This window comes from Pagrus pagrus (assembly GCF_965226575.1).
Source record: "Pagrus pagrus genome assembly, chromosome: 6".
NCBI lineage: Eukaryota > Metazoa > Chordata > Actinopteri > Spariformes > Sparidae > Pagrus > Pagrus pagrus.
In genome coordinates, this window is record NC_140190.1 from 12085673 (window position 1) to 12098639 (window position 12967).

At 43.5% G+C, this 12967-nt stretch overlaps 1 protein-coding gene across 1 annotated transcript in view; it reads left to right on the top strand.

The window, feature by feature from the left end:
• unc13a (unc-13 homolog A (C. elegans)) overlaps nt 1–12967 on the top strand; it is a 48395-nt gene that overhangs the window by 11803 nt on the left and 23625 nt on the right. Inside the window, exons 8-20 of the mRNA XM_084354751.1 lie at nt 35–64; nt 1098–1293; nt 2934–3053; nt 4460–5272; nt 5847–5940; nt 6979–7025; nt 7209–7287; nt 9607–9681; nt 9782–10001; nt 10727–10954; nt 11239–11380; nt 11682–11851; nt 11982–12097. Of these exons, the coding sequence (XP_084210877.1) occupies nt 35–64; nt 1098–1293; nt 2934–3053; nt 4460–5272; nt 5847–5940; nt 6979–7025; nt 7209–7287; nt 9607–9681; nt 9782–10001; nt 10727–10954; nt 11239–11380; nt 11682–11851; nt 11982–12097 (2330 nt within the window). The remainder of the gene's footprint in view (nt 1–34; nt 65–1097; nt 1294–2933; nt 3054–4459; nt 5273–5846; nt 5941–6978; nt 7026–7208; nt 7288–9606; nt 9682–9781; nt 10002–10726; nt 10955–11238; nt 11381–11681; nt 11852–11981; nt 12098–12967) is intronic.

Genomic DNA, 12967 nt, shown 5'->3' on the forward strand with positions numbered 1-12967 from the left:
TGTTTTTTTCCCTCAACCCTTTATCTCCTCGCAGGTAATTGGAGTCTGTGGGGAGATCAGCAAAGTAAGTTTCTTTCAAGCGCTTCTGCTAATGACTTGGAGTAATTCTGTATTTATTGTCCATGTCTCACTTAATGTAATGATCTCCTTGGTAGTTTTCCCCAGAGACTATTAGCTACCAAGAAAATATAGTTTTTTCCTCCACACATCCTGTCTGAACGTCATCTCAGCTCATGTCTGTGTTCCCTTGATGGATTTAAAGTCAAGCTGTAAGAATTAAACTGAGTAAAGTCGCAGTAGAAGAAACTGGCGTGGTGTTTGATGAAGATTCTTCTTTTTTTCTTCTTCTCATTTTTCACTCAAAGCAACAAACTTAGCAAGCAGCTAAGTGCTGCGCTAACTTTTCTTTGCCCTGAGTCTTGTCTGTCAGGCTTGTCTTACCCAAGCCCCCAGGAGGTGCGTTGGGCTTTGAAGCCAATTTTTTATAGTGGTCAAACCATTTGATTAACATTTGAAAAGTCTAAAATAGCTGCACGTTTAAATAATTGTATTCCCACTCAAGTTAGCTATCTATATTTGAATTTCTCCGAAAAAGAGTCTTGAAATGGAAGTAACTCAAAATGAGATACTAAATAGATAGTTGTAGTAAAAATATGACAATGATGTATCAGAAAGTATCTGGTATCTATAAAGGAAACTGATTGAAAAAATGATGGTTACAACACAGAGGTTTACATAGCATTTCCAGTTTTTGTTATCTTACCATTGTTATGGAAACTGTGACCAATTTAAGCATAATTTTTCTATACACTCACTCAATTTTAAATGTTTTTTTTCATTGTTTCCCCCCACATTTGAAACCAAACTTATATCCTTCCTTTTCCAGTGATTGCAAAGTAGTTGAAAGTCAGTTTAGCATTTGCTGAATGATTCACATCCTGCCTGTTGTTATGCAGGTTGTCCTAAATCCAAACTTCATAAGTTAAAACATGAAAACCATCTGAGTTATTTACGACACAAATACAGTATAATACAATTCTGACCAATCGTCTCGCCTTCTCACTCTGTCCCGTCTCCCGTTGTGTTTGTGTGAACAGACGAGGACCCAGACAGCGCCGTGGACGACAGGGACAGCGACTACCGCAGCGAGACCAGTAACAGTATCCCACCTCCCTACTACACCACCTCCCAGCCCAACGCTTCAATGCACCAGTATCCCATGAGGCAACAGCAATACAGACACTCCTACACCGATGACATACATGAGCTGGACTACGACCACAGAGCCATGAGGTAACGAGCACCTGACAGCCAACACATAGCTTCAACTGAGACTGAGTTTTTGATTTTTTTTCATGAGATTACCATGGCGGGCTGTCAGAATGTACCAGCAGCAGGTAGAAAGGGCTTAATTCTGGTGAGACAGGAGGAGAAAAACGCCAAATGAACTGTAAGATGTTGAAAATGTAATATCCCATCTTAAACAAATACTCTGTAGCATTTATCCCTCAGACAGCTCAGCCCCGACAGACGACCTTGTTTTGTTTCATTTTATTGTACATGGTAACATGTTGTCCCACTGTGCTCTCCTCCTCTAGAGAATAACCCTGGCCTCAGTGTATACAAGCATGCTGGGGTGCACAGTTCTTGTATACAGGTCATGTATGAAGTGGGCCGTTGTGGTTATCTTTACTGTGTGCATGTGTGAATGCGTGCGTGCGTGCGTGCCTGCATCTTTGTGTGCACGTCGAGTGTGTGAGCATCATAAAACCCCATGTGATCTTTCCTGCGCCGACTTCTTGTGCAGATAATAAATGAACTGCTGGACATGACAGTATCTCTGAACATTGTTCGACATGTTTTCAAAGGCGGCAGATGATCAGAATGCAATGCTCAGAAAAGCTGAAGGTTTTGATTTGGTTAGATGTAGATGGGTAAAATAAATCTTCAAGTGCTCAACCTCAGTAGGAGGGCTTTGTGCAGAAACTTAAAGGATACGTTCACTTTTTTTCCAAGTATGTCTTTAAACAATATTTAGATGTTTATATGAACATTGAAACAGGTTGCCGTAAGCCGTCTTCCTGTTCATATTGGTCAAGTTCTTTTAAATCGGTCCTTTAGATCGCCTTTGCCATAACTTTCATCTAACTAACATTCTTGCTGACAGTTGCTCCAGTGGAGTGGAGGGACAGTCACACAAAAAGATCTAAATAGACAATAACTTTGACGTATACCCAGAGGTGGAACGTAACTGAGTACATTTAATCAACAACTGTATGTAAGTCCAAATTCAGTATTTGCATTTCATGCTACTTTATACTTCAACTTCACTACATCTGGAGACACATGTTGTACTTCTCTACATTTATTTGACAGCTTTACTGACTGCTTACCTTCCTTGTCCAGTGAAAACCATGTAACTCCAGATATGTTGATTAATTCATCTTATATAAAGTAGTTAAAATGAGATTAACTTTAAACATCTACAGCAGTAACATGTCACATACACATAAATGCAATGGTAAAATTAATCCAGAATTTATTAAATAGTTAAACAATTTTACCTTTTACCTGAAGTGGGGTATTTTCATAGTGTGGTATAAGTACTTCTTCTCAAGTAATGGATCTGAATACTTCCTTCACCACTGCATACTGTACACCCACTTGATTTGAATATCTCAGACTGTTGAAGGATCTTGACATGGCCATTATGAAGAGGTGGAATGATTACAGCAACCTGCTTCATCACTCGCATGAACATCTGACTGTTGTTTTAAGACAGCCTTGAAAAATCGTGAACCTTTCCTTTAACCGGGCAGTGCAGAGGCTCAGTTTGGTTAGAGCTTTCTTTGAAAGATTTGCACTGAGCTCTACTGATGCTCCTCTCCCACCTCTCCCCTCCTCCCTACCTCCCTCCTTGCTCCTCTGACCAGACGCTATGATAGTTTAGACTCGGCCACCAACGGGCGCAGCGATATCGACTCAGGCTCAGGGTCGAGCCGGCGCACCAGTCGTCAGTATTCTCTAGACAGTAGGCATTCACTGTCCGATAGGTGGGTCTCTGTACCTCCTCTCCAACTCCTCCTCCTCTTCCTTCTCCTGCTCCGGCCTGTGACTCCGTCTCGCTGTGACGTCAGTGGTGGACTTGTCCCGTCCTCCTCGCTCGCTGTGCTTGCATGCATGCGCTCTTACCCTATCTCTGTATATGTATATTCTATACTTTTCTATAGAAAACTACTGGTCCTGCATCTATATTTACTGTGTTCCTGGTGAAGAATCACAAATGATGTATCATACTCATCTTGGCCATTGTTAAACTCTTGTGAGTTCTGCGCAGTTTTGTGTTTATGTGTGTGGGTGAGTGATGGACAAGCAGCGTGTATGTGTGTGTGTGTGTGTGTTGTTTCCTAAAAGTCAGAGACAGAGAGGTTAATTGTCGGTGGGAGTTTGTGGAAGAGCCTGTGTGAATCTGTTGTCGCGACAGCCTGTTATTACAGCCTCATCCTCTATGTGAGACTTTAAGAAGAGCCCTGTCTTATTCTGTGTGTCCCATACTTGCTAATTATACACATTTCCACTTGTAAGACAGCAGGAGCCCTTCAGCCTAATAGCTGGGCCCTAGCAGAGAGGCCAAGAAGGATTACTTTCATTTTCATCTCAGTTTCACCGTGTTGTTTTTTTTTTCTCTTTGCGAAGAAAGAGGGCAGACGAGTGTTTAGACTCACACATTATGCAAGCATTTGTCACTGTCTGTGTCAGTCTTTGTGTTGGATGAGAGATGGTGAGATAGATGATGAATAGAGAAGAACAGGAGTGTCGTGATTGAGTGTTTATGTGTCCGTTCACCCACACTTGTCTATTCCCTCTGGCTCACAGCCCGATGGCATGATACAGTTCTCTCCTTTACTGCTCCTGCACCACGCATTATTGAACCAACATAATCAATAGAGACGGAACAAAGAGTGTGCGTCCGTGTGTGTGAGAGAGAGAAATTGTTTTGCATGTGTCTCAAATCTCTCTCTGATTCATGGTCCGTCTCAGTGTCTAATAGCCTCATTCATCATCGTGAATAAATATTATTCACTTATCTGCAAAAAGAGACTGTTTAGTTCTGCCAGGCTAATAAATTACCCTCAACATCTCCAGGTTCACTCTCCTTCATTTGAATAGGTCTATTCATATCTTTTTGTATGGTGTGTGTTTCTGTGTTAATTCCCATTGCAGTTACATAGATGCATCACTAGCGTAAACCCACCTACTCCGAGTTTTCTCACTGGTTGGTTCAAAGTCACCCCTCTTCTCCTATTCGTTAGCTGTCTCCCTCCTTGGCCCCAAAACAAGCTCCTTAAGTGTGACAACCAAAATCTTTGTTGTGTAACTGTGGGACTCCCCTAGTTTTCCTTTAAACATGTGTGGCCGTGTATATGTAACAGGTGTCTGTGTCTCCCCCTCCCTTCAGTCCAACAGACAGTCGTTACGCCTCATCAGGCGAGTTGAGTCGAGGCAGTTCTCAGCTCAGCGAGGAGTTTGTTCCCGAGGACGGCGAGAGCTTGCGGGGCTCTGAGTTCTACGATGAGAACGACTCCTACCACTCCTGCCACTCCTCCGTCAGCTACGGCAAAGAGGATTCCCCGGGCTGGGACGGCGAGGACCCCCAAGGCGTCTACAGCGACGAGGGCGGCTACCTCAAAGACGGAGGGGAGGAGGGGGCGTTGTACGCCGAAGAGGAGGGCGACATGTACAGGGAGGAAGGGGAGTACAACTATGAAGACGAGGAGGAGATGCCTTATGAAGAAGATGAAGATATGTATCCGCTTGATGGCACACTCAGCGAGGACCAGGAACCGCCCTACACCCCCACACCCACAAGCACTGCCCCCACCCTGATGCCACCCTCCGATGGTCTGTCGTCCACCAGGCCACCACTGGAGAAGCAGACGTCGTTGCATCAGCAGCGACCAGCCCAAGATCAGCTCCAGCCCCCCAGCGCAGCTCCTGGTCTACCTCCAGTCACACAGGGCGACAAGTTGCCCCCTTTCAGTGCAGAACCCACCAAACCTCCATTTGCAGCCACCCAGCCAGCTCTGTCTACTACCAGTATGTCCACCACCACGCCTGCATCGCAGCTCTCAGCTGCAGATATCGAGCCCATTGAGCCTGAGCCCAAGTCTGAGCTGCTGCTGGAGGAACCTCCACCTCCCGAGCAGCCTCCCGCAGCAGAGAGTGTCCCCCCAGCTCCAGAAGAGAAGCCAGAGGAGCCGCCTGTTCCAAGGTGAGGACTGTTCAAACAATGTCAGCTTCGTAGAGGAAAAACAAGCTTTCACGCGCTGTAAACACTACATTTAGCTACATTTCAAAGACATTCAACTGGTGCTTCACGTAAAAATAAGCACATACTATATATTTATTTCAACAGACACAAACAGTGGGGATCACACTTCCAGTTGCCTAAAGGAGGAACGTAGCACACAGACTCTGGGGGAGAGATCTTTAAACAGGTTGCACAGACTTCTGCTACACCTTAGTTAAACTCCCGATTAAAAGAGTGAGGTTGCAGATTGCAACCAACTTAATACCCCTCGTCTCACCCAAGAACACAACAGTTCATGGGATTATACACCAGTGAAAATATATTTATTGATACTATATTCCAGTTCCATGCTGCTAGATCCCACTAAATCCTACACACTGGAACTTTCAAGGGCTACTCACATAATTTAAAAAATAAATATCAAAATCAAAGCGACAGACGCCAAGAAATTCTGACTTTTTGTCCTTAGTAGAGGAGAAGCCACATATTAGCACCAACAGCATATGAATAACTCTTTCTTTTATCCTTGTTTTAGCTTCCCGAAGAGGGAACTCATGGAACCTGGTCCTGCCAGAGCCAAAGCTAACTGGCTTCGACTTTTCAGCAGAGTACGACTACAACTGCAAGAGGTACAGCCTGTGTGTGTGTGTGTGTGTTTCTTAGTGTGTTTTTGTGAACACAGGTTTGGATTCATGTCAGGTGAATGCCCGGTAATATGTCGTCTCTGTTGTTGCTCTGCTAAAATCTACTACTGGAGGTCACTGACTTGTTGCATCATTCCCTGCACGCTCGACTGTTACTGTGTTTTTTTTTTCCAGCTTTTGTTGACTGCTCCACCATGTTTCCCAGTTATTAGTTGGTTATTGCTGTGAATTATATTGTCTTGTGTTTATCTGTTTACCCCTTGTACTGTTTTGCCATTTCATTATTTTCTTTTCAGTTTGTTGCCATCCTCGTAGCGATTTGCATGTAGTCCGTTCTGATTACCCATGGCTGGAGCAGACGCTCAGGTGGGTGTGGCCAGTAGAGTGTTAATCAATCTAATTTATATTGTATGTATCCTGTGCGGCTCGTAGATGTATGTGAAGCTGTCGTAAGCCTGCTCAGTTTCATTTTCAATGCCCAGCGTTTATACCAATAGTCACTATTTCTGTACGCCAGTGTGACGTGAGTATCCATGCTGTGTGTCATTCTTTGAACAGGCAGGCAGACAAAGAACATGTCTTTCAATAACCGAGCAGATAGAATTAGAAGAATGATTACACGGATGGCCATCTGGCTGTAATCTACTTTTACTATGATTCTCAAACACAGAGAAGCCACTGCTGATGTCAGTAATCAGTACACTCACGCACAAAGACTTAACTCAGCTACACCACTCTCCTAATCTCCCCCTTTTTCTTCCTGTCTCCCACTTGCACCACTGTTGTATTATTCATTTGTGAATTCTGGGAACACTTGCAGTCATTGTGGCTACATGAAATAGGGCTTTTTGCAAAAGGAACACCATACAGTATCTTTCCATTCTGTTGTTCTCAGTATAAAGAACAATATAAAAGCACCGTGTACAGTACTATAATATGCTATGCTTCCCATTCTTCCAGCCACAGCTTTTATGGCACCCTGCTGGTCTCTCTTTCTCATCTCATCTCTCTCCTTCCCCTCAGGCCCGAGGAGAAAGTGTTGGCATCGCCTCTCTGCTTTTATCAGCAGGGTAAGTAACCATGACGCTGTTACTACTACAGTCATTGAAAATCTATAACCTCCCAACCAAAAGGCAAGCCCACGGCCTGAATGTCCGAATGCATTTATTGTCTAATTGATTCGTCTTGTCTAACGACTGTAGCTGAAATAATAGCTGGTGTTGAACCCTGCCCTGTGCATGTGTTGTCTCCAGGATGGGTGGCGCTCTGTATAGCATCGACAGCATGCCAGACCTCAGGAAGAGGAAAGCTATGCCTCTGGTCAGAGATCTGGTGAGTTTCTGCACTAATCTCTTTATATTCCCCTGACTAAGTGTCTCACATCTCCCCAGTCCATCTATCACTCAGCTTAGCAGACAGTGCTCTCATCCATTAAACCTTCTCCTGTTTTCCTTCAGATTCTCTCTCATCTTGTTCTCCTTACCTTGAATATCCCCTTCTCTTAAGCCCACTGTACTACACCCACAATACTGTACATTTCCCTGCTATTACAGCCTGACAAGGCGAGCTGCAGGGCAAAGTGCCACAGGCAAGGTTGGAGGTTTCCTCTGACTGACATTGATGTGTGCTAGATGCTGTCATATAACAGAGCTTTAAGTACCCCACACTGCCATCATCCCCACTCCTCATTAAGATAAGATTGTTGGAAATATAAATCCTCTGGAGAAAGCTGTCACTCATTCATACAACCCACTTCCTTTGAGTATCTTGTACTATTACACAGGCTGGACAGCATTATCTCTTTTCCATCATTGTTAAAATGTTACACTAGCAAGTACAGATACACATTAAACTCACATTAGTATCATGTATCTGCTTTTCAGGAAGGTAAATGAAAGAAAAGCTTACAGGAATAGTCTGACATTTTTTGGATACACCCATTTTTGCTTTCTTACCAAAAGTTAAAGAAGAATATTGATTGAGCAACTTTTCATTTTTACACTTCAGTTTTGTGCCGATTAAGCAAATTAAATATAAGATACTAGTTAGTGTTTGCTGGTAGGTGGATTGTATTACCTTCAGCCAGAGCCGCGCTAGCTGTTTCCCCCTGTTTCAAGTCTTTGTGCTAAGCTAAGCTAACTAGCTGCAGGCTACAGCCTTATATTCAAGATGAGTGGTTTCAATCTTCTCTAACTTGTGACACGAACACAAATAAGCATACCGTGTTCGTCAAAATGTTAAACTATTGCTTTTATTGCAAAATACGTCCTGAAGTGGAGGCTTGTAAAGTTAAAGACAATTTAGCTCTTTATATTAACTGCCAGGCAAAGCTCAGCGTACCATTTTCCTCATCACGCCAGATCCCTGCTTAACCACACACAGGTAATTAACTGTCTTCATTAATAAACACTCACGAAGCACAGACAGGCAGTCACAGGCAGGTGCCCCCATGTTTCACTTCCTCTCTCTGTCACTGCACACACACACACACACACACACACACAACGTGTCAGAGTGTCTCGGGTAATTGATCGGACAGGGTGGGGTAATGGCTGAATGAACATTGATCACAGGCTGTTTCATTCAGATGTCAAATACTCAAGTCTGGTTGACATGGTCTCTATTGAAGTCTTCACATCTGGCTGTTGATTCACCTTGTTTGATTTCCCCCTCATGCTTTTATTGTGGAAATCCATTCATGTTAAATCACAAAAACTACAGTATATGCACAATGAATGCATCTTTTCCATAAACAGTGGACGGAGGTCTAGATCTGAAAAGTGAAGCCATTGTGGAAGTGCCTTAAACCTGCATTCCTTCTAATGGCCAACAGGGGGCAACTTCACTGGTTTTAAAAAGAGTCTGACTACATATAAGCTTATGAGAAAATGACTCTACTTCTTGTTTTTTTTTTTACCACAGTAAACAGTTTTGTAGCTTTTATGGTCTCAATCACTGGTTTCAGGTCCTCTTCAAGAAAGAATGATGTTCATTCTGTAAATTATTTAGAGTTAAAAAAAATGTGGGGGATTGGCGGGGCTATATTTTGATTGACAAGTCGCTACCACGGTATGTCCTTAGACTCTCAGTCAGATCCAATCAGGTTATCCTCCCTAGCTCCACTCTCTCTTCCAAATATGGTCACTTCTGCCTCCAAAAAAAACAAGATGGTGGTGACTATAATGCTGAACTAGAGGCTTCAAAATGGTGACGGTCACGGTGGCTTTGTCCACTATTTATTACCCAGTCTATGATCTTTTCTCCACATTTCTTTTGCTTCTTAATTCTCTGTGGAAACCTCCTCCTCTTGCTTGCCTTTTTCTAATATTATATCTCTCCCCTGTTCCTCCCACTTTCTCTGCACCGCCACAGGCTATGGTGAGTAACACCAACACCATTTGCTATCAAAACACCTGTGAAGGCATACTAGTTTTCTCGTCTAGCCAGCAAATTGATCACTGTTATGAGAGGAAGCATTTTGAATTCTGCAGTTGGCACCTCTAGTTTGCTGTAACTATTCAGGAGAATATTGCCAGACAGACAGTAATAATACACCTTGCCTCAGAGGCTGCACTGAGATTTGTTTTGATAAAAACTGATATTGAGGTGGGAGCTGAAAGACACTAACCCCTCCTCTCTCCTGCCACTCAGTCCTTGGTTCAGAACTCCAGGAAGGCAGGCATCACCTCGGCCCTGACGTCCAGCACCCTGCATAACGAAGAACTGGTCAGTGCTCATTTACAATGTTAATTCAACTTGTGCTAAAAAAGAAATCTGATTGCAGCACATTGCTGACCCTCTCCTTCCCTCATTTGTGCCCTTGTAGAAGAGTCATGTCTACAAAAAGACTCTCCAGGCCCTCATATATCCCATATCCTGCACCACCCCACACAATTTTGAGGTGTGGACAGCCACCACGCCCACTTACTGCTACGAGTGCGAGGGACTGCTGTGGGGTATCGCTCGCCAGGGCATGCGCTGTACCGAGTGTGGAGTCAAATGCCACGAGAAGTGCCAAGATCTACTCAATGCTGATTGTCTACAAAGTAAGCAAAATATTAGAAAGAACTGGTGCAGCATTTCCTGGCTTTATGTTTTAGACTTCTGGCTGTGACAGTGCTGTTTTTTCTTATTAGTAATAGTAAAGTATCCAGTTTATCTATTTTCTCTTATCTCTATTTGTCACTGCCAAGCACAGTCCATCTCTTCCTCCTCCTCCTCCTCCTTCTCTCACTCCTGTTCTCCTATTTTCTTTGTTTTCTTGGGAGGATATTAAAAGCCATTTGTCTCTTGTTGTCATCCACCGCTCTTTTACTCAGCAATTTTATAGCTCTGCAAATATGTCCGCCTCTCATTCATGAAATATGGCCAAGGTTTTCATCACCTACACTTTTACTCTCCTCTGTATTTTAAATTGAAAGCTCATTTTCTTTGTTGTTGTTGTTGTTATCATTTAATAACGAAATACTATTGCCCATTCCCTGCTGAATACTTTGGACATTGTTGCAGAAAATCCTACAGCTCTTCCATTTAAATTAAACATTGTACATATTTTAAAAAACATTTTTTGCTTGCATAACTTGTCTTTTATTTTTCTGTACATTGTTCTACTATTTTAAATTGTTAAACACCAAAAACACTAAGTTAAATTCCTCACAGGTGAAATCCTTGGCAATGAATCTGATTCTGAACTGTGATAACTAAAGGCCACTTCTGCTGCTTTTACACATCTAATCCTTAAGTTTCTCGTCTCAATTTTCACGCTGACCAGGAGCAGCAGAGAAGAGCTCCAAACACGGTGCAGAGGACCGAACCCAGAACATCATCATGGTTCTTAAAGACCGCATGAAGATCCGCGAGAGGAACAAACCCGAGATCTTCGAACTCATTCAGGAAGTGTTCGCCATCGTCAAGGCCACCCATGTCACCCACATGAAGCAGATCAAGCAGAGTGTGCTCGACGGCACCTCTAAGTGGTCGGCCAAGATCTGCATCACAGGTGAGGGTCGAGTCAAACCGGTGCAGTACAGTAGCTTTGAACAGAGCCGGCCATCAAAGTCAGAGGAGACGGCACGTGTCAGGTGTGTGTGTGTGTGTGTGTGTGTCTATAAAAAGAGACAAGCTGGCGTTTGTATGAAGAGAGCACAGGTGGCGTTTGTGGGGCAGTAGAGCAGAAGGTCAGATGATTTAAGAGGCATCTGTTTGCTTGCAAACACACGCACACACACACACACACACACACACACACACTGACCAGCTTGCCATTTTTTTCCTTCTTCCTAGTGTTGTGTGCCCAGGGTCTACAAGCCAAGGATAAAACCGGTTCTAGTGATCCATATGTCACTGTCCAGGTGGGAAAGACCAAAAAGAGGACCAAGACCATCTATGGTAACCTCAACCCCGTCTGGGAAGAGACGTTTAACTTGTGAGTCAAGACCTAAAAAATAAAATAAAATATGTGAAAAGCGTTAGGGCTGCAAATAATGATTATTTTCATTACCAGCCTATATGGTTTTTTATACTTTCCTGTTAATTGATTTATCATTTGGCCAACGAAATTTCATATATTAGAAGAAAATGTGATCACAAGTCCTTAAAATGGCACCTATTTCTTCTCCCTTCTTTGATATTTACAGTGATGAGACATGATAGTAATTCATCTGGTCTTCTGTCCGTGTATCAACTATATTTGCTACCTGTGGCTGACTCTCGTTCTGTCTGTTTAGCGAATGTCACAACTCCTCGGACCGCATCAAGGTGCGAGTGTGGGACGAGGACGACGACATCAAGTCTCGCGTGAAGCAGAAGTTCAAGCGGGAGTCAGACGACTTCCTCGGTCAGACTATCATTGAGGTCCGCACTCTGAGCGGAGAGATGGACGTCTGGTATAATCTGGGTCAGTTGAATTATTTAGTCCATGCCACTTACCACCGCTTTTGCCATTATATGAGTGACCTAACTTCTTCAGATTTAGATGTTTTGCAAGTTGGGTAACATTGTTGCTGTATGTCTTTTGCTCTTTGCAGACAAGCGTACAGACAAATCAGCTGTGTCTGGAGCCATCCGCATGCACATTAATGTAGAGATTAAAGGAGAGGAGACGGTCGCCCCCTATCACGTTCAGTACACATGTTTGCATGAGGTAAGCTCAGTGTGTGTGTTTGTGTGTTGGAACAGGCCTTTACTCTGTTACTATATCTTTGGATATGAATCTAAAGATAGAAGAACCCGTATAAAACTTTTTTACTAGTAAACAAACAGACAAAACAATTCAACGAATCCAATCCACCCAGGCCACCCAAAACATTAACACTAAAACAGGCCGAAGAGAAAGTTCACCACAAAATCCAGAACACACATTTTTCCTCTTACCTGTTGTGCTTGTTATGCATTGCTTTGGCATGAGTCCTGGAGATATCTCCTTGTGATGCTCAGAGTACATTTTAAGAACTCATCAGCGACGAGTCTTTCCAGAAGTCCAGAAACCATTACTCGAGATAATCCACAGACCTTGTTGTGAGCAGTTTCATGTAGGAACTATTTTCTCTCAATGGAACTACCGCTAACTAGGCCAGCACAGTTTAAGCTCAGGACACCATTAGCATTTACATCCTGGACTGTCACAAGCATCTCGTTCATGAGTAGATGCACCGTGATATGTTTGGCAGGTGAAGTTTGACTGACAACTCCAAAACTCGCCAACTAACACCCAAATCAATCTAGATGGATACATGTGTGGCAGTGGGGTGTGGTTGAGGCGCCGGCTGCTGGAGGAGAGGGAGGAGTGGCTCAGCCGGTGCTCAGACAGCTGGACAGAACCAGGTTACAAGCATGCTTATATAGCTGACTGATTACCTGATTCTGTCCAGCTGTCTGAGCACCGGCTGAGCCACTCCTCCCTCTCCTCCAGCAGCCGGCGCCTCAACCACACCCCACTGCCACAACATGGTAGTACAGATAAGAAATCAAAACATGTATTTTTGATTTGGGGGTGAACTGTCCCTTTAATAAT